This window comes from Berghia stephanieae, chromosome 3 (genome assembly GCF_034508935.2).
Source record: "Berghia stephanieae isolate SIO BIC M18660-M18661 chromosome 3, UCSD_Bste_1.3, whole genome shotgun sequence".
NCBI classification, from domain to species: domain Eukaryota; kingdom Metazoa; phylum Mollusca; class Gastropoda; order Nudibranchia; family Aeolidiidae; genus Berghia; species Berghia stephanieae.
Genome location: NC_088362.1, coordinates 13,829,587 through 13,852,086, shown reverse-complemented (window position 1 = coordinate 13,852,086; position 22,500 = coordinate 13,829,587). Strand labels below are relative to the sequence as shown.

The 22,500-nt window shown below is 35.9% G+C and overlaps 1 protein-coding gene across 1 annotated transcript in view; it reads right to left on the bottom strand.

Annotated features, from left to right (window-relative positions):
- LOC144967177 (uncharacterized) overlaps window positions 1-22,500 on the bottom strand; it is a 41,018-nt gene that overhangs the window by 16,043 nt on the left and 2,475 nt on the right. Inside the window, exons 2-3 of the mRNA XM_078904103.1 lie at window positions 16,174-16,522; window positions 8,117-8,340 (exon numbers count right to left, since the gene is read on the bottom strand). Coding sequence (XP_078760229.1) covers window positions 8,117-8,340; window positions 16,174-16,326 — 377 coding nt within the window. The 5' untranslated portion in view covers window positions 16,327-16,522. The remainder of the gene's footprint in view (window positions 1-8,116; window positions 8,341-16,173; window positions 16,523-22,500) is intronic.

Genomic DNA, 22,500 nt, shown 5'->3' with positions numbered 1-22,500 from the left:
GAAAACATGGGTGAGTATTTTAAATTCAATCCTAAACTTTACAGGTAGCCAGTGTAGGTCCTCCAAAATCGGTGTTATATGCTCGCGCTTTTTAGATAACGTTACCAATCGAGCTGCTTTGTTCTGTATCTTTTTGAGTCGATTAATGACATTATTATCACAACCATAGAGCAAGCTATTGCAATAATCAAGGCGGGTAAGAATCAAAGAGACCACAAGAAGTTTAGTAGTATCAATATCAAGAAGCCTTCTAATAGCACCAATAGATCTAAGGTAAAGATTGCAGGATCTAGTTACATTAGTGACATGGGCAGACATGTTTAATTTGGTATCGAATAAAACTCCTATATCACAATATATCACAAAAGGGGGGCCAATAGCTCACTTGATAGCAGACTCACTTCAAACGGGGCCCAAAACCTATCCCTAGTCCCTCATCCCCCTCCTCCTGTCCGTCCAGCTGTGATTTGGTCGCTGGGTCTGCTAGATCTGGCGGAAAGTACTTTGCAATAAACTAGCATCCTATCGAAAGGGTAACAAGCAATTGCTATTGTCTGTTTCATGCTACAGAGACCGTCATAAACTCGGGCTCAATGGTCCTCATAACTCTGAAGGACTACTCCTCTAATTTTTTTTTACTTATATCACAACAGTAGGCCTTTTTCTGTAAAATCTCATTTAGACCCATTTAATGATATTTTGGTGATGGACTAGTAGAGAGACGGAGCCTTGAGTCTAACAAAGTCGTTAGATTATTCTCTACATCGTATCTATACAGAAAAATCATCCGTACTCTGACAGCTTATAATATATTCTCCCAAGAGCCAGAAAAGTTTGATTTCAAATATCGATTGACATCACCGCTACAAATATTCAACACTGGTTATAAAAATGAAAACATCTTTTTAACTGGTAGTGAAAAATATATCTCCTCCATCTCTCTCTCTCTCTCTCTCTCTCTCTCTCTCTCTCTCTCTCTCTCTCTCTCTCCTCTCTCTCTCTATCTATCTCTCTCTCTCTCTCTCTCTCTCTCTATTCTCTATCATCTTCTATTCATTCTCTATATATATATATATATATATATATATATATATATATATGTCTGTGTGTGTATGTAATATATAATAAATATATATATATATATATAATATATATTATATATTATGTATATATATATATATAAATTAATATATATATATATATATATATATAGAGAGAGAGAGAGAGAGAGAGAGAGAGAGAGATAGAGAGAGGTGGAAAAGAGAAATATTTCACTACCAGTTAAGAAGATATATATATAATATTTAATTGTGTTATGTAGAGAGTGCTCGACATGTTGATAACACCATGGATCACGATTTTTAATAGAATTTATTTTTGTAGTCCACAATCGATGCTCCAGGCCTGAATGGCCAACATCAGGACTGTGTGGAACATGGAAAAGTTGTTGTACTTGTTGACAGCAATATCGTGGTAGATATATATATATATATATATATATATATATATATATATATATATATATATATATATATATATATTTATATATATATATATATATATATATATATATATATATATATATATGACCCCTCGTCTCAAAACGGTATTATGTCGGGATGGACCGGCTGCTAAAAAGTCAAATTATAGTTAAACTGGTAAAAAAAATATGACACATTGGTATTTAGCACAGTAAAATATGATATTCCTCCTCCTCTATAAAGCATATAAACTCAACTTAATCATGATATTTCTGGCTACAAATTCCATTTTCAACATCTTAATCATCCCGACTTAATACCGTTTTGAGACGAGGGGTCACACAAATAAATATATATATATATATATATATATATTATATATATATATATATAATATATATAATTGTTGGTGGGTACTTGTAGACACACACACACACACACACACACACACACACAATGAGAACGCACTACAGCACACCAACCACAACATAACAACACTAATCACCTCCCAACCAATAACATACTTATCGGAGTTAGGAATGAGGACGAAGACAAACAACATCGAACTCAATTAAAGATAAAGAAGTACACTACGGATAATTGCCGACTGACGATATGGAAGCCATTGAAACAACTCTATCGGCAGAAAAATGTGAATGACCTTATATATTTTATATTTTATACATATATAACTATATATACCTATTTATCTATATGTCTATCTATCTATCTATCTATTCTATCTATCTATCTATCTATCTATCTATCTATCTATCTATCTATCTATCTATCTATCTAGCTAGCTAGCTATCTATCTATCTATCTATCTATCTATCTATCTATCTATCTATCTATCCATCTATTTGCTGGCATTTGAAGTAAAAGAGAGATATCCGTGTTTTATACTTTTTGCCAAGTGAATCAGAAAATGGAAGAGTACCAGCCTAATATGTAATTAAATGCTTCAGAACGAGATAAATCTGATGCTTCAAATTTAACATCAGAAAGATCCAGTAAAAACGCCAATACATCACTTTAAATCCAAAATAAAAAACTGCAAAGAATATTTGGCACTTATTCTTGTCGGTTAATAAGATGACGAAATTTCCCTGATTTTGTTATTGAGTGAAGAAATTGTTTGGAGCCCAAAAACGCTTCGTGTATGGACTATAATTTTGCTTTTCGTTATTTTCTTGTTCATTTATTTTCAGTTTGTTGTTTATTTGTTTTGGGGTTGGTTTTTTTTTTTTTTTTTTTTGTTTTGTTTTTTTTTGGGGGGGGGGGGAGTTTGGGGTTATTGGGTTTTTTTTTTTTCAAAACTATTATATTCATACTTATACAAAACACTCTTGCAATAAATCCATTCTTTTATTTCTCTAAACATGAAATGTTTGAAACGATGGGTCACATTTATTTGATGGGAATTCCGATGTAGCTACTACCAAGCTCGGGTACACGGGATTGAAATTCACGAGTGTATTGATTACCCTCTAGGAATATCTACGTTGAATCCATATCACAATCTATTCTTGCTTAAAAGTAATTAAGAATCTTTAATTTCTATTGGTTCATAAATAATAGTTGCCATGGTAGCCACGACAACGTCCAAAAACAATCACATCGCAAAGTTACATAAAGAAGATCATACGTATGTCTGTGCAGAGTCCTGTGGCAACTGGCGACTAATCAACTGTCGCCGGGGGAAATGGTAGCAACTTGATTTAACCCTCTCCTTACCAACTATAGGAAAATCGTCACATTCGTTGCGATACAACCAACATTTTTCTTCTTCAAATTTATTTTGTACATCGTTAAATTTTAAGAAAATGAACAGTGTGTTGTAGAGTAATGTTTTGGTAAAGAAATTGTGTATCGCAAGAAATTACTGCTATTGTGTTTGAGTGATAAAAAATATATTTTTGTTTTAGTTGGGTGTGAAGTTTTGGGGAAAATCCTGAAAATGGCTGGTAAGGAGAGGGTTAAAGTATTGATTTTTGCCCTTCAAAGATGAAATGCAGCTGACCTATATACTTATTTCACGTCTGATAACCCAAACTGTTTTGGGCTCATTGTTGTAATGGAGTAATATGTAAATGCTCTCAAACCAACTCAAAATATTGCCCATTAACCCTCTCCTTAAAAAAAATTCACTTTATTCATCCCCAAGGGGAAATTTGTCTTTAGGATCTATTCCAAGGGAAGACTGGAATAACCCAGGCGTCAGCCGCTGTGCAGCGCCTCAAATTGAGCTAGGGCGAGGTGACTTGCTCAAGGCCACACAACGCAGCGGTGGGTGATCGAACTCGGTACCTTTTGGGTACGAAGCAAAGACCGTATCACTGAGCTACGCTACCACCCATAGGAAAATCGTCACATTTGTTTCGATGCAGCCAACAATTTTCTTATTCTGATTTCATTTTGTTATGGTTATAGCCATAAAAACTGGACACTGTGTTGCAGACATCATGTTTCTGAACAAAATATAGAATATACTCGTCACTATTCTGTTTGAAAAATATATTTTTGTGTGGGGTGAGTGTGAAATTTCGAGTAAAATTCTGAAAATAGCTGGTAAGGAGAGAGTTAAAAGAGTGTTAAAACAGGCCCATTATTTCATTCAGATTTGAGAGCTGCTAATATGAGCAAATATACAGGCAGCAAATGTTACAACTACGTGATGATCGAAGCGGTAAACAGCATGAACAATGACATAATGGGGGGAAAAACTGCAATTTGATTCACAATGAATACAAACGGAGGTAATATTATGATGATCCATCCAAAATGGAATTTTAAAAAAGGAACTGGGTCAAAGCACTGTGTTTATTGCATTATTTTTTTTTATGTGAATTTACTCGGTCACAGCACTCTTGTTTATTGCATAACTTTGTCATGTGAATTATTCGACCGACAAATTGTAAAAGGGTTTCTTTAAAAAAAAAAAAAAAGAAATACAAGAAATTGCAGCTAAACAATATTTGTGACCTAATAGAAGAATAATATAACGCACATTTTGATGTAGACGTCTATAGTTTATAGAGATGAATCCAACGTAATTTATAATAATAATAATCCGAAATATTCAATAGGCGTCAAAACTTTCAGTCAAGTCTTGTATATATCGTGTTGATTTAGGACTACAATGAGGCTAACGTCAGAATTTTTATCTATTTTAATGTCAAAAGAAGCCCAAAAGAGGAATTTCAAAATTGGGTTAATAAAGATGATAATGTTAGTTGTTGAGGTCCATTGCACGCTAGGGTATGCAGAAACCAGTAATAATTGCAGTTGACTTTAATGAATTTAACCCTTAAAAGGCAAGGGAAATCTCATTCGAACCTAAATTCAAAATAAATAATATCTTATCGTTTTGCTGTTGAGAGATTGTCCCAACGCTCCTAATGTTGCCTTGGTGAAAATGGATAGATGTGATGATGGTGGTGATAATGATGATGATGATGTTGATGATGGTGGTGGTGGTGGTGGTGGTGATGATGATGATGATGATGATGATGGTGGTGGTGGTGGTGATAAGGATGATGATGATGATGATGATGATGGTGGTGGTGGTGGTGATAAGGATGATGATGATGATGATGATGGTGGTGGTGGTGGTGGTGGTGATAATGATGATGATGATGATGATGGTGGTAGTGGTGGTGGTGGTGGTGATAATGATGATGATGGCGGTGGTGGTGGTGCTAATGATGATGATGATGATGATAATAATGATGATGTTGATGATGATGATGATGATGGTGGTGGTGGTGATGATAATGATGATGATGATGGCGGTGGTGGTGGTGGTGATAATGATGATGATGATGATGATGATGATGTTGAGGATGGTGGTGATAATAATGATGATGATTATGATGATGATGATGATGATGATGATGATGATGATGATGATGATGATGATGATGATGATGAAGATAATGTTGTAGTGGTTGTTGCAGTAGTGATGGTAGAAGTGGTGGTAATGATGCTGATGCTAACGATGATAACGATGATGATGTCATTTATAGTGATGATAGAGATGGTGGTGATGATAATGATGATGATGATGATGATGATGATGATGATGATGATGATGATGATGATGATGATGATGATGATGATGATGATGATAATGATGATGATGATGATGATGATGATGATGATGATGATGATGATGATGATGATGATGATGGTGATGATGATAATGATGAAAATGAGGATGATACTTCTAAGTTAGTGGATGTGATGATAATGTTGTGATGATGGTTGCAGTAGTGATGGCAGAGATGATGATGATGATGATGATGATGATGATGATGATGATGATGATGATGATGATGATGATGATGATGATGATGATGATGATGATGATGACTCGTTATCTAGTGCAATGATTAGGAACACGTCCGGAATTCCAAAAAAGCGAGAGTCCCTAATATTAAACTGCCTTTCCGTGCGGGTGTTTAGAAACGACCAAGTCTCATTATATTTATTGACAATAGGAATTTACTACACGTTTCATGTTTTTATATTATGAGTACACACTGACAGGCAGTTAACGCTCGGGGCATAATATTTCTACGCATTTTTACTCATTTTGATTTGAACGGTCTCAAGTAATCGGCAAATAGGGCGTCATTAGAAATCCAGTGCTAGTCGGCAGTCGAAGTGTGGTTTGTTATACACGCTGTCCCAGAAGTCTGAAACCAATAATAATAAATCGGATTTGTTCTGAAACTAATGGAGATATCGTTATGACTTTTGTTTCAGTTCATAAAGAAATCATTTGTTTGTTTGGGGGTTTTTTGGGGTTTTTTTGTTTTTGTTTTTTGTTTGTCTTTTTTTGTTGTTTTTTTTTTTTTTTGGGGGGGGGGGTTTGTTTGGTTTTCTTGGGTTTTTTTTTGTTGCCTTATAGGTGTGAAGTGGCCGAGTGGTTAAGGCATTGCAGTGTGACTCGGAGGTCCGGGTTCGAGCCCTGCTTCAGGCACTTTTGTTTTTTTTTCTTTGGGGCAAGATTATTAACCACGCATTTGCTCACTTGGACACCTTGAGTGATTTCTGTTGATATCAGACATCTTGTTTGATGAATTATCTATATCCCTTCGTGGTATTCCGAGGAGACATTTTATGATGGTGTGGAGAAAGGGCAATATGTTTAACGTTTATTGATGGCAGTTGAATCAATCAGCGAAGAAATTCTCAAAAACACTTGGAGAGAACTTGAGTGACGCATCGAAATGGTGGACACGTTGAAATTCTCCCTTCATGATAAGTGTTGCTGCTGGCTTGGGACCCCTTGTAAAGCGCCTTGAGTACGTTAAGTGGATGATATGCAATATAAATTTTTCTTTTTTTTTTATCCACTCTATGATAAGAAAATAAAGGATTTTAAAGTTTAAAAACATAAATGTTCTTCTCCTCAAGGAAAGCATTTATGTTTAGTCACGTTAGGTGGTCTCGTGGTATGACACTCGCTTTCGGATCGGAAGATCCTGGGCGCGAGCCTAGCTCGGCGCATAGTTGAGTCCTTGGAAAAGAACATTCTCTCGTCGTACTCAGGTGTAAAATTAGTACCTGGCCGTAAACAGCGTTGTCTCTGTCCGACAAAAATTGTCATATCGCCTAACAGGCGTCATGTCCCGTCCTACATGTTGCGTGTTGCTGTTGGCCGGGGACTCCTTGTAAAGCACGTTTGCTGGATATTCTTTTTATATTAGATGCTGTGTTTTATATACATTTTTAAAGAATCGGGTTTAATCCCATCTTATACCATTTAGAGACGATTGTCACATTTATGCATCTTGCACTTTACCGACTATTTTAATATTTTGAGCATGGAGTTTATCCGTGTTTGATTAAAATGTATTGATGCGAGTTTGCTATTGCTTAAAACTGTTTCATTCTCTTCTTTTTAGTTCGTGATGATTCTTTTCTTCGATTTTTTTTTCTAATTTACAGTTCGGTGTGGAAATAACAGGAAGGAGATTAACAAAATGAAAATGAGATCGTTGCAGGAGCTTTGGGATGCGGAGGAGGAGGATGAGGAGGAGAAGGAGGAGGAGGAGGAGGAGGAGGAGGAGGAGGAGGAGGAGGAGGCGAGGAGGAGGAGAGAGAGGAGAGGAGAGAGGAGGAGGAAGAGGAGGATCAGGAGGTAGAATAATAATAATAATAAGATGATGATGATGATGATGATGATGATGATGATGATGATGATGATGATGATGATGATGATGATGATGATGATGATGATGATGATGATGATGATGATGATGACGACGATGATTATGAGGAGGAAGAGGAATAGGAGGAGGATGATGATGACGATGTTGATGGGGATGATGATGATGATGATGATCATGATGATGATGATGATAAGGATGATGATAGAGAGGAAGAGAGAGAGGGATATAGGAAAAGGAGGAAGAAAGAGAATGGCGAGCATCAGGAGGAGAGGAGAAGAAGAAGAAGAAGAAGAAGAAGAAGAAGAAGAAGAAGAAGAAGAAGAAGAAGAAGAAGAAGAAGAAGAGAAGAAGAAGAAGAAGAAGAAGAAGAAGAAGAAGAAGAAGAAGAAGAAGAAGAAGAAGAAGAAGAAGAAGAAGAAGAAGAAGAAGAAGAAACAATAGAACAACACCAACCTGTAATATCCTATACTGGCGAAGCTACCCCAGTATTGGAACAGTCCATTATAAGTCAAGAACAACTGGACGCCTGAAAGAAGATCGCTTCTCTCTGATGGCAATGCTAGGGAGTTGAAGGAGATACACAAGGCACAAATCAGCATGTCGACACAGAGAAGCAAGTTGTTGATGCAGATGTTGAGGAGGTTGGTGTTGGGCGGTGTCTTTAGGCTGGGCGAATTCTGGGATAAAAGAGAGCAGTGAGATATTATTTAAAGTAAAATTAGTTAGGTGTGTCTTTTTTACGAAACCCGCCGGAACCCGCCGAAACCCGCCAAAACCCGCTGAAACCCGACGAAACCTGACGAATCCCGACAAAGTTATGGGAAGTAGGTAGCAGTGGGGAGTGAACCTGGAACTCAGGGAAGTGTACACCATTGGGTAGTGAACCTGGGACTGGGTTTCGGCGGGTTTCGTAAAAAAGACACACCCAAATTAGTTTTAGTAAGGAGACCACATAACGTGACTAAACATTAAATGCTTTCCTTGAGGAGAGGAATATTTATGTTTTTAAACTTTAAAATCCTTTATTATCTTATCATAGTGTGTTGTTGTTTTTTTAAATATTAAAATGTATATTACATATCATCCACTTAACGTACTCAAGGCGCTTTTAGTATGGATTGTCTTGATCGTTGTCTCTTCACCCCTTTGGTTTAAGAAAAACCTGATTTTACGAGTACTATAGAAAAAATATTAAGAGTTATCATCTGTAACATCTGCGGCTATGTAGTCTAGTGGAATGACACTCGTTTTCGGATCGTAAGGTCCTGGGTTCGAGCCTCGCGCTCGGCGCATAGTTGAATCCTTGGAAAAGGCTCTTTACTCACATTCAATCACCGTACTCAGGTGTAAAATGAGTACCTGGCTGTTAACAGCGTTGTCTTTGTCCGAAAAATTGTAATATCGCCAAACAGGCGTCATGTCCGGTCCTACATGTTAAATATTGCTGTTGACCAGGGACCCCTTGTAAAGCGCTTTGAGCACATCTAGTGGATATTGCGCTATATAAAGCTCAACAAAAAAAAGGGAGCAGTTCAAATTTCCGTCTCTCCGGCACATATCTGGTAATATCACAATTATTTTGACCGACGTGTAGGTACTTATTTTCAGGAATCGTTACGGTCTCATTGTTTATATTGAGAATGGAAAAAATATATCGTCCGTTACAACAGTGTCAAATCAAGCCCATAAATGCCTCACAGGCTATCAGACCTGTAAATAATTTGTGCAGGTCGCTTTTACGCGTAATGATATCTTGAGCACAAACGAGGATGATTCTTTAACTCTCTCTTTACCATTCATTTTTAGAATCCCCCCCCCCCCCCCCCCCCCCCCAAAAAAAAAAATTCACACCGACCCAACACAAAAATAGACTTTTCCTAATCAAACGAAAAAGTAACAAGTGTATTCTATACAGAATGTTGTTCAGCAAAATAAAATAATGTCTACAACACGGTGTTTCGTATTTATAGATGTAATCAAAGCATTTCTTTACATTTCGTGATGTACAAGAGAAATTAGAATGAGAAAACTGTTGGTTGAATCGTAATAAATGTGACAATTTTCCTATAGATAGAATGCCCTTGGCCAAGGAGTTCACAACATTGCCATCCAGAAGTATAACGGACTAACACACAAACTCTGTGTAACCATGAACTTTTATAGTCTGGTTTAATACAGTTTAGTGAGAACAACTCACAAACGCGGATGGCAAAAACAATAACAAAGGCCTGAGTGACGTCATCTGCATACTATATATCGGTGGTAAGGCGAGGGTTTATGACAAATCATTAAATGCGAGGACCAATCGCTGTTAAAAAATAATTTATTTTGATAATGATAGAACGTGAGCTTGAACTTGTGCTTATATATAACGCAATATCCACCAAACGTGCTCAAAGCACTTTACAAGGGGTCCCTGACCAACAGCACCATGTAACGTGTAGAACGAGACATGACGCCTATTAGGCGATAATACATTTTTTTTCCGACAGACGCAACGCTGCTAACGGCCGGTACTCAATTGAAAACTTGAGTACGGTGAGAAAATTTGAGTAAAGAGCCTTTTTCCAAGGACTCAACTATGCGCCGAGCGAAGCTCGAACACAGGACCTTCCGATCCGAAAGCGAGTGTCATACCACTAGACCACGTAGCCGCACATAATGGAGGTCAGGTCTTTGGACGGAAATGATCAATAAGATTCATAAACTGTGTTTGAAATTTTGAAATCGGTTCCTTGTGCGGCTATTATGTGGTCGAGTGATATGACACTCGCTTTCGCATCGGAAGGTCCTTGGTTCGAGTCTCGCTCGGCGCATAGCTGAGTCCTTGGATAAAGGATCTTTACTCACATTTTCTCGTCCTACATGTTATGTGTTGCTGTTGGCCAGGGACCCCTTGTAAAGCGCTTTGAACACGTTTCGTGGATATGGCTCTATATAAAAGCTCAAGTTTTTTTAAGTTTTTTTTTATTTGTTTTTTTTTTTATATGCGCTCCCAAGGTTGCACAACGACATTGGGAACATGCTCAGAATTTCAAAAGCAAATGCAGAAATACAAGAATCGTGTAACCAAGCCCTTAGGCGTTAGACGTCATCGCCCGTGCATTCCATGGAGTAATAATATGCGAGATGACGTCTCAAAATGGTATTATGTTGTAGAAATATTGATAATGAAAACTGAATATAGATATTATGGTTTATTTTCATATTTATTTTTAACTGGTATTAAGTTTGAGTGTTTTATAGATTAGAATTAGTATAAAAGATTATGAATGCCATAGACATAATATTTCATTTATTTCTGATCTTTTCATTTAAATTCACTTTCATTACATGAACATTAATCACAACTTTCGAAATTTCTTACAACTCTAAGGTAAGTTTGATCAGTTAATTGTGAATTATTTTTTTACAAGTTTAATGATAATTGCAATCTAAATCAGACCCTTGTGGAGATTGGTAGATTATGGCATTGCCCTACAATAATTGGTCTTGGGTCCAAAAGGGTATTTTAAATCATCATAAACAAACGACAGTTCGCCAAAAAAATCGTGTTTTCCTTTGCTAGTTTCGTTTTATAGTATCATAATCGTATCTAACTGCAACTCTGAACAGTTTTGACATCACAGTACGAGGTCAATGTTTCCCCAGGCACACGAGATATCGATCAGTCATCAACGAAACAAGTCAACCATTTATATTTTATGTGTTTTTTTTTTAAATTGCAGTTTTGCAACCTTTTGCTTTTAGTCGGAGGCGTTAATGCCGTTTTTTCGATGACTACGATGTTACTAGTGTGCATCTGTGTGAGTGTGTCTATGTCAATATTGTATTGTTATAAATGTGTAACCAAATGACAAATTGCCACTTTTTTAGGACAATAAAGATTTATTATTATTAATGTCAGCAATTGTAAAAGTATTTTAAAAAAAAAGAATAATTCTGATGACTTCGATCCCAGCTATAGTAATATCGATTTATACATTCATTTGATTTTATACATATTGATAAGAATGATTTTATACGGAATCGTTGAGAATAAAACTAAGATCCATCGAGTACATCTCTAAACCGACTGGAGTGCACGCATATAAGATAATGATTTCCCCATTAACCCTCCCCTTAGCATTTGCAGCAAAATCGTCACATTTGTTACGACACAATATACATTTTTCTTATTCAGATTTGTTTTGTACATCACAATGAAAAATGATATTTGTATAAGTAATAAGAACATAAAGTTGTTTTGTAGAGAGCTTGTTTGAGTTTTTAAAAATCTATTTTTTTAATTTTTTTTTTTGCTGGGTGAGCCAACCATTTTGGGAGAATACTGAAAAGGATCGCTGAGAGAGTTAAGATCAAACTCGACCTCAAAACCCTTCTTCAGTCAACAACAAAAATGAAATTACTCAATAACAAAGACCCGAGTGACCTCAATTTCATTTACAAAACGTGATGAGAGTTAAGTTCAAACACCTGATAGACCAATGTTTGACCAGTGTTTCCAACAACATGATAAATTGAATTCACATTTGACCGGATTGAAATGGACTCCAGATGCATTCTCATTTCAAGGACGAGATTTCTGGCCAAATTTTTGTAATGTGTATTTTTAGAGTTCGGCAATTGTTGCTGATTTTTTTTTTCTTCTCCTTTTTTTTTTTTTTTTTTTTTTTTTTTTTTGTTCGAGAAGGGGGGGGGGGGGGAGGTGTTTGTTTCTCTTTGGTTTTTTAAAAATTGTTTTTTTTTTTTGTTGTTGCTGTTGTTTTTGCTTGTTTGTCCGTATGTTTTGGGTTTTTTTTTTCTAAATGACATTGATGGCGATTGCATAGCTCAATATTATGAAAACACGAGATGTGACCTGGCTCCTCAAAATGGTATTATTTGAAGTGAATGATCAGGTGCTGTTAGTTGAATTTGCAGTACGTACATGAGGCTTTGATAAAGATAATGTAGTCAATTGTAGAAATGAATTATCTTTCCTTCGAGTTCAAAAGGTAGAATTCCATATTATTTCTAAATCATTTAAACATTAGATTGAGTTGTCGGTCTCCGAGTCACCCGACATAGTACGTGATAGAAGCGACATGTTACATATCTACACTATTCACATTTGCTTTTAACATGTTTTATTCACGTTGCCAGACAGCGAGCATAATGGATGTAGTTTAATCGAAAACATAAAGCTTTTTATCCAATTATGTAAATATGTGGTTTCCCAGTATATCGATCTGTGTTATATTTATATATAAACATATATATATATATATATATATATATATATATATAATATATATATATTATATATGTCCTCTAATTTCTCATTCTGTTCATTCTTTACTTTATTCATTTATTTATTCATCTTATTCTATTATTTGCTTGGAGTTGTATATTTACTTATTATGAAGGCATGAGCTCTCTCTCTCTCTCTCTCTCTCTCTCTCTCTCTCTCTCTCTCTCTCTCTCTCATACACATAAACACACATATACACACACGCGCCCACACACTCTTTCCAACACACACACACACGCACACAAAAACATGCATTATACAGAATGATGTTCTCACGTACATTCAAAAACACGGATGTGTGTGTGTGTGTGTGTGTGTGTGTGTGTGTGTGTGTGTGTGTATCGATATAAATCAAGTTCTCCCCCATCTTTCCATGTATAAAACAACCTCAAAGGTTAATGAGACATGATTCAACATCTATTTTAGTGAATAGACAAGCTCCTCCATTCAATCAGTATCAGGCTACTGAATAGATCACATTGATCTGTCATTTCTCTCTCTCTCTCTCTCTCTCTCTCTCTCTCTCTCTCTCTCTCTCTCTCTCTCTCTCTTCTACTCTATCTATCTATCTATCTATCTATCTATCTATCTATCTATCTCTATCTCTATCTCTATCTCTTTCATTCTTTCTCTCTCTCTCTCTCTCTCTCTCTCTCTATATATATATATATATATATATATATATATCTTTCTCTCATTGTACCTCTCTCCTCCCTATATATCTCTTTCTCTCTTTCTACTGCTCTCTCCCTACCTTGCTATCCATACCTTTCTCTCTACCTCTCTTTCTACCTTACTCTCTCTCTCTCTTTCTCTCTCTCTCTCTCTCTCTCTCTCTCTCTCTCTCTCTCTGTGTCTGTGTGTGTGTGTGTGTGTGTGTGTGTGTCTACCTTTCTATATTTCTCTATCAATATATCTATGTGTCAATCTGAGAACGAAAGGTGAAAGAAAGGAGAGTGAAGAGAGGCGAGATGTATCGAGGTATGGAGATGGGAGAACGGAGAGTTATAATCTGTGTCAATACAGACAGTATTATCAACATAATTAAGTTTTTAATAATTGTCTTACAAAATCAGCTCCATGCAAGTGTTTGCTTTAAAGCAGGTCATACAACCCAAATTAATGTACCCCTCCCCATTAAATAGTGCGGTTATGTGGTCTAGTGGTATGACACTCGCTTTCGGATAGGAAGGTCCTGGGTTCGAGCTTCGCTCGGTGCATTGTTGATTTTTTGTCAGTTTTTATTATCATGAAATTCCGCAAATAAATCTTTAGCTATTTAGCGTCCAAACAATCTTTTCACTGTTTGGGCCAAATTGTCCAACCACCCTTGTAGCTATTTGGGCAGTGTTGCCCTTCCACTCTCGTATTTTGTCGGGATGAACAAGATAAATAAAATAGAATAATTAAAATTCCCTTTATTTATTCTGTAGGGGACATTTGTCTCTAGGGTCTATTCCAAGGGAAGACTTGAATAACCCGAACTATCTATATATAGTATGCAGATGACGTCACTCAGGCCTTTGTTATTGTTTTTGCCATCCGCGTTTGTGAGTTGTTCTCACTAAACTGTATTAACCAGACTATAAAAGTTCATGGTTACAAAGAATTTGTGTGTTGGTCCGTTATACTTCCGGATGGCAATGTTGTAAACTCCTTGGCCAAGCGCATTCTATCTATAGATAGTTCGAAGATGATGTCACTCAGGTCTTTGTTATTGTTTTTTGACATCCGCGTTTATGAGTAATGCTCACTGAACTGTATTAACCTGACTATAAACGTTCATGGATACACACAGTTTGTGTGTTAGTCCGTTACACTTCCGGATGGCAATGTTATGAGCTTCTACTTCTTGGCCAAGTGCATACTATCTATACATACATTTGATCCAGAAGTATATTCCTGTTAAAAGATTTTTAATTATAAACAGCAGTGTTGGTTGACTTTATGGAACAAGTATAAATGGCATGCGCTTGGCTAAGAAGCTCATAGCATTGCCATCCGGAAGTATAAGGGACCAACACAGAAAACTGTGTGTATCCATGAACGTTTATAGTCAGGTTAATACAGTTCAGTGAGCATTACTCATAAACGCGGATGGCAAAAAACAATAACAAAGACCTGAGTGACGTCATCTTCGAACTATCTATAAATTATACCCATTCTCTCTATCTGGTTTTATTTTTTTTTAATCATTCAGCCTCCTATCTATTATTTTTCAACATAAAATGTATGTATGTGCTTTGGTTTATTTCGTCTCTGTTCATTCGACTCCGAATACACATATGTTTTTACTCAATGAGTGACGAGATGGTGTGTTGACACGTTCAACCTTCTCTATTATTACGCGGGTGAGATAAATGCCTCACTATTGATCAACTTTGGTGGAAACACAAAATATTCATTTTTATTTAGATCCGCGTACGGTGTCAGAGTTGTTATCTCCTCCTCTTCTTCTTCTTCTTCTCCTTCCTCCTCTTCCTAATAATAATAATAATAATAATAATAATAATAATAATAATAATAATAATAATAATAATATTATTATTATTATTATTATTATTATTATTATTATTATTATTATTATTATTATTATTATTATTATTATTATTATTATTATCATTATTATTATTATTATCATTATTATTATTATTATTATTATTATTATTATTATTATTATTATTATTATTATTATTATTATTATTATTATTATTATTGTTATTATTATCATCATTATTATTTTCATTAGCATTATTATTATTATTATTATTATTATTAGTAGTAGTAGTAGTAGTAGTAGTAGTAGTAGTAGTAGTAGTAGTAGATAGTAGTAGTAGTAGTAGTAGTAGTAGTAGTAGTAGTAGTAGTAGTAGTAGTAGTAGTAGTAGTATCATTATTATTATTATTATTGTTGTTATTAATATCATTATTATTATTGTTATTATTATTATTATAATCATCATCATCATCATCATCATCATCATAATCATCATCATCATCATCATCATCATTACCATCATCATTATCATCATCACCATCATCACCATCATCATCATCCTCATCATCATCATCATCATCATCATCATCATCATCATCATCATCATCATTATTATTATTGTTATGATCATTATTCTAGGCTACACACAGACTTCGAAATAAAAGCCTGTAAATGACAAAATGAACGTTGATTCGTACATTCTTTTTATTTTTTACTCACCTGCAAAATGATCATTAGCAATATATTCAGAAAGAGGCTGGCAGCGATGTTGGTTGTCAAGACAACAGTCACAACAATGACAATTGTGTCGGAATAAGAGACCTCAGCATTTAATGTCTCGTTTCGGTTTTTCGGGTATAAGTGTGGGTGCATGCTTTGCAATTGCAAGCCAGATGAATGGCAGTTAATGACCAATGACAGTAGAGAGACTTTACTACGACATCGATGCCTCTTTGGGTTCAGTGGTCAATGTGCGGAGTTGGAATTGTCTTTTTGTGGACAAAAGGTTGACCGTGATGCCTGTCGTATGAATTCATGTCGGGGACTTTTAGACTGGTTTTGAAGATTTCTGTAGGAAGACGGTGTAGAATGATATTAATGAATTATGATGATGAAATAATAATAATGATAATAATAATGATGATGATAATGATGATGATGATGATAATAATAATAATAATAATAATAATAATAATAATAATAAGAAGAAGAAGAAGAAGAAGAAGAAGAAGAAGAAGAAGAAGAAGAAGAAGAAGAAGAAGAAGAAGAAGAAGAAGAAGAAGAAGAAGAAGAAGAAGAAGAAGAAGAAGAAGAAGAAGAAGAAGAAGAAGAAGAAGAAGAAGAAGAAGAAGAAGAAGAAGAAGAAGAAGAAGAATTCGGCTATTTTATGCTGGTAACATCAAGCTTTCTAATACACGATGGCAGGTAAGATACCAGCCTACATACTTTCAACGCAAAAGATTTCCAAAGAGGAAATTAGCAACACATCCGGTATAGATAATGTATTGTTCAGTTTCATATTTGAACTTACTTTTGCCATGAACTTGATGTCGATTGATCAGACTACAATGATGCCCATGGTCGACTGTCAATAGTATATTTAGGTCAATGAAAGTATCATTGAAACTCAAAGAAATTGAACCAAAAAAAAAAAAAAATACAACGAATTAAAAGAGAAAATGTTTTCTGATGAATTACATTATGTCAGCCAGTTATAAGGCCAACAGAGTAACTTTTGTCTCCGCTATACATACTTTCTAATCCGGTTTTTTGTTTGTTTTTGTTTTGTTTTGTTTTGGGGTTTGGTTTTTTTTTGTTTTTTTGTTTTTTTTGGGTTTTTTTGTTTTTTTTTTTGGGGGGGGGGTGGTTTTTTGTTCTCTGAGGCAAACCCTTCCACTTCGAGTATTCGTTCTCTCGCAACTCACGAGCTGATTAGATTAGTTTTTTTTAAAACGTTTTTACTCACAAAAATGTGTACTTTCGACGGCCTGCACTTATCTTACAGTTTTTAAAACCACGTGTCAAAAGCAACAGGATACTTTTTGCCTCTGTCATTCGTAACCGACGTATTTTCCTTCCGAATCAAAGCTCTCTCAATCTAAAAATAGCTGCTATCTTGACAACGCTATTATGTACCTTGTAACTATTCTCAGACTAAGCTTGAAGTCCGGTCTCAGCACATGTCTAAAACTTGGCCAAACTTAGTCCGAAGGTGCCATGATTTTAGTCTGGAACTTGTTTGGTCAGCTCACATAAAATCCGATTTTTATCAAGTCCTTGACTAGATTCAGAGACGAGGTGCTATTCCGCGTTAGTGAAAAGGGTCCAGAACTCCTTAGCTGGCTGTAACTAGACAAATAGACAAACTTAGCCTATAATATTTCACATTTATTTCTGGGCATGTTTGTTTTTCTTTCCTTTATTCCCTATAATGTATTTAATTGTTTTTATAAATTAGTTGCACTCATTAGTATTTTATACACTTGTGTGGGGAATACATATTTCCGTATTGCCTATGGAGCGCATTTTGATCGGTGATTCTGCAGATTGGCTTTTACTAATGAAATGGCAGATTGGCTTTTAACTGCAAAAACAGCAAGTATAATATATTTGTTTAGCTTAATCTACATAAATTCAGATTTATAAAACATTTCCCAGCGGATATTAATAACTAGTATCCGTATCACCGTACTCGCTCTCGTCATTATCAAAATTAGACGAAGCAGTAAGAGCCAACAGCAGAAGCAGCAACAATATTATCATTTTTTTAAAAAGAAAGTGAGCTTTTATATAGCACAATATCCACTGAAAGCGCTTTACAATGGGTCCCTGACCAACAGCAACACTTAAAATGTAGGACGTGACATGATGCCTGTTAGGCGATATTAGAATTTTTTCGGCCAGGTACTTATTTTACACCTGAGTACGGTGAGAGAATGTGAGTACAGAGTCTTGTCCATGCACTCAACTAGCCGCCGAACAAGGCTCGAACCCAGGACCTTCCGATCCGAAAGCGAGTGTCATACCACTAGACCACATAGTGGCACATTATCATATGTACCATCACTTTCACCAACAACAAGAAAATTCATCGTCTTCATGATCATCATTACCATAACCAACCCCTACTGCCATAAATCAGACTATAACTATAACTATAACATTTGCCGAGAATAATAATATAATTTATTAGGAAGCATCAAAGCTGATCTCATTACCTCCTAACGAGGACCACCATAAAAACCACAACACGTTATAAATGTGCCCTGATTCTCAAGAGACCATAATGCTCTTGAACCGTCGAGTACATAATATTGTGCTGGTCTGACATCCGAACCCAATAGGATTCAATAGTCGTAACGTCACTTCCTTCCTAATGACGCATGGTAACTTAGCAACACTGGCTCTAAACTATCGGAACAATGGCGGACGCCCGTATGAAATATTTCTCCGGCGAGCATAAAAGCGTATCCAGAGGAAAAACCCCCATAAATTTGATCATGTTTTGACTTTTACACATTCTGATCACAAGGCATGTGAAAAGTTCTAGCCAGCATGAAGAATAAAAAGTAATGATTTTCTTTGTTTAGAACCAAGATGGCCGCCGTTGCCGGGCGGCGTGACATCAGACTACTGAATCCAATTATGGACCTAGTTTTACATTGTTGCAATGGACCATAATATTTTGCTTCATTTTTTTTAGATCAATACAACAGCCGCGTGACTCAGCGGTACAGTCTTTGCTTCGTACCCGAAAGGTACCGAGTTCGACTAACCGCCGCGTTGTATGGCCTTGAGCAAGATACCTAGATTTAGCTCATTTTGCGGCGCTGCACTGCGGCTGACCCCTGGGTTATTCCAGTCTTCTCTTCGATTAGACCCTAAAGAAAAATGAATGAAGGGAATTATTATTATTATTATTATTATTATTATTATTATTATTATTATTATTATTATTATTATTATTATTATTATTATTATTATTATTATTATTATATTATTATATTATTACTATATTATTATTATTATTATTATTATTATTATTATTATTATTATTATTATTATTATTATTATTATTATTATTATTATTATTATATTATCATTATTATTATTATTATTATTATTATTATTATTATTATTATTGTTTTATCGCTTTTTTCAGAGCATGGCAGTGCAGTGGTTGTTGACATGTTTGCATATTGTCAACATTATGTATCATAACACCTACGACCATTTGTGACCCCCCCCCCCCCCCTCTTCCCCAATGCGAGTTAAATCATGGTGAACCAGTTCCTAAAATTGAATTTAAAGTGAAAATATCTAAAAATTACAAATTTGAGATTAAGTTAGTTTATGAAACTACATTCATCTTACTTAATGAAATACAGTATTAGGGAACAAAAGTGTGATATCAAAATACTGATTCCCATCTGATTGGAAGTGTAAAGGCAGTCTTCCTGAGGACTGGATACAGACATTGTGCGACTGATCATCTGGTTGGTTTCAGAGTGGTGGCATCTTATTTTCTAGCCTAAATAAATGCTGGTTGTCAATAAAGATCATCGATCCTCGCTCTTTTACGCCCTGTAATTATAAGAATCTGTCTATACGTACATCCTACTCCTACAATAGTTATGCCACGTTGTATTTCAATATGTACCTATCCATTGTTTATACATTGAGTTGAGGACTGGTTACACACTTCCAATGATTTTTGAACCGGAAAAGAGGAAGTTGTGACGTCACAACACCTCTGCCCTATTCAAATAAAATATCATTGTATTGAGTGAATGCGTCTCCAACTTCTTTCATTCTCTTGATCAGTGACAGTGTCAAAATTACAAGGTGCCACACAAACGTGACTTTTTTCCCAGTAGATTTTTTACCAATCTAAATACAAGATTTGTGACAAGATTTGTTGCCAACATAGCCTGATACTCGAACTTACTAGGACTTATAGTTTGACGTCATTTTCTAGGATTTTGCACCGTGTAGTGAGTTGTTGTTAGTATTTCTCCAAGTGATTCAATTGGTTGGGCCTATTGAATACAACTCACGATGTGATTTCTTTTGTGACCAATGACTTGTCTTTTGACGTCATTTGTTGGTCAGTGTCAGGCTTTTACTTTATGATGTCAACGCCAAGAGCCGGCTCAGAGAAACTGTTATTGTTTTCTCTGCTCTGTTTAATGTATGAGATTTGATCAGTCAGAGAAATAATCAAGCCCTTTTTATGTGAATAGTCCTCATCATTAATTTTTACTGTGTTTTATACAACCAAGGGACGTAATCGGACACAAACGCATTCCCCTATCAGAGGTAAAAGCAAATTTTCTGCATTTGGTCCACCCCGGCATAATGCCGTATTGAGAAAGTGGATCACATTTTTGCTGTTAGAACGAACGATAAAAGGTTATAATCTCAACTGATAACGTGCACTTCACACAATAATCCTGTTCTTCTGATTGGTCGATCCATCTATTACGTTGGCTCCAGTTCTATTTCGGGCTTAACTGCTGATGGGATTCTAGCTCCATAAACTGGACTAGATTGACACACCCCACAATAGATAGTTCAAAGATGACGTCATTCAGGTCTTTGTTATTTTTTTTTGCCATCCGCGTTTATGAGTAATGCTCACTGAACTGAAGCAGATAGTATGCGCTTCGCTAAATAGCTCATAACATTGCCATCCGGAAGTATAACAGACCAGCACACAAAACTGTGTGTATACATGAACGTTTATAGTCGGGTTAATACAGTTCAGTGAGCATTACTCATAAACGCGGATGGCAAAAAAAAACAATAACAAAGACCTGAGTGACGTCATATTCGAACTATCTATATATTTGTTTCAGATCAAGATCTGGAGAGGAAAAAGTGTCAGACAAAGCAAGAAGGAAAAATACAAGAAGAATAAAAAGAATCCCAAAATATCAGTCTTCCTGCACTGGGGATCATCGAAAGTCAGAACTCCTCAGTGGTTGAAGAGGTCAGAGGTTCAAACCCCAATCGAGGAAGACTGATTTTTTGGGATGTTTTTTTCAACACTGAGGAGTCTGAGTTGATTCCAATCGAGGAAGACTGATTTTTTGGGATGTTTTTCTTTTCAACAAATGAGGAGGTCTGAGGTTCGAACCCCAATCGAGGATGCTGATTTTTTGGGATGTTTTTTTTTCAACAACTGAGGAGGTCTGAGGTTCGATTCCCAATCGAGGAAGACTGATTTTTTGGGATGATTTTCTTTTCTTGTATTTTTCTTTCTTGCTTTGATTGGCACTGTTTCATACATACTTTTTCATATCTTAATATTACACCAGTTCCTGCTCCCTCTAATTTGTCACGTTTACTTAATGTTTACCTTGTTTGCCTGTTCGATTCTCAGAACAAAGATTGATTTGAAGTGGGCTTAAATGTAATATAACGCAGAAAGTCTTGTTATTGTAAATGGTGACGTAAGGATAACATTATGATGGTGGTGGCTGAGACCGTAGCCATCGTTATGTAAAAGTCTGATACTGAAATCCAAAAGGACTGGCAGTTTGACGTCATTATTTGGTTTTTGCACCGCCTAGTGAGTTGTCGTTAGTAGAGCTCATGGAAACAAGTTATTTCATTTGTTGAACTATTGAATACAACTCACGATTTGTTTTCTTTTGTGGCAAAAGACTGGCATTTTGACGTCATTTTTGGTCAGTATCAGCGTAGTCATCGTTATGTTATAGCCTGATACTGAAATCCAAAAGGACTGGCAGTTGTCATTATTTGGTTTTTGCACCGCTTAGTGAGTTGTAATAAGGTATTTAAGGTATTTTGGACACCTAAGACGCCATCAAACTGTCAACAAGGACATTCTTGAGGGTAGAGTTGAGGGGAAAAGAGGAAGAGGCAGGCCAGCAAGAACTTGGATAGATGATGTGAGGACATGGACAGGATTGTCGGCAGCCGAATGCAGTCAGCAAGCCGTCAACAGGGAAGATTGGCGTGTCATTTCAAGTCGACCTCAACCCATGAGATGACACTGGACGTAAGTGAGTTGTCGTTAGT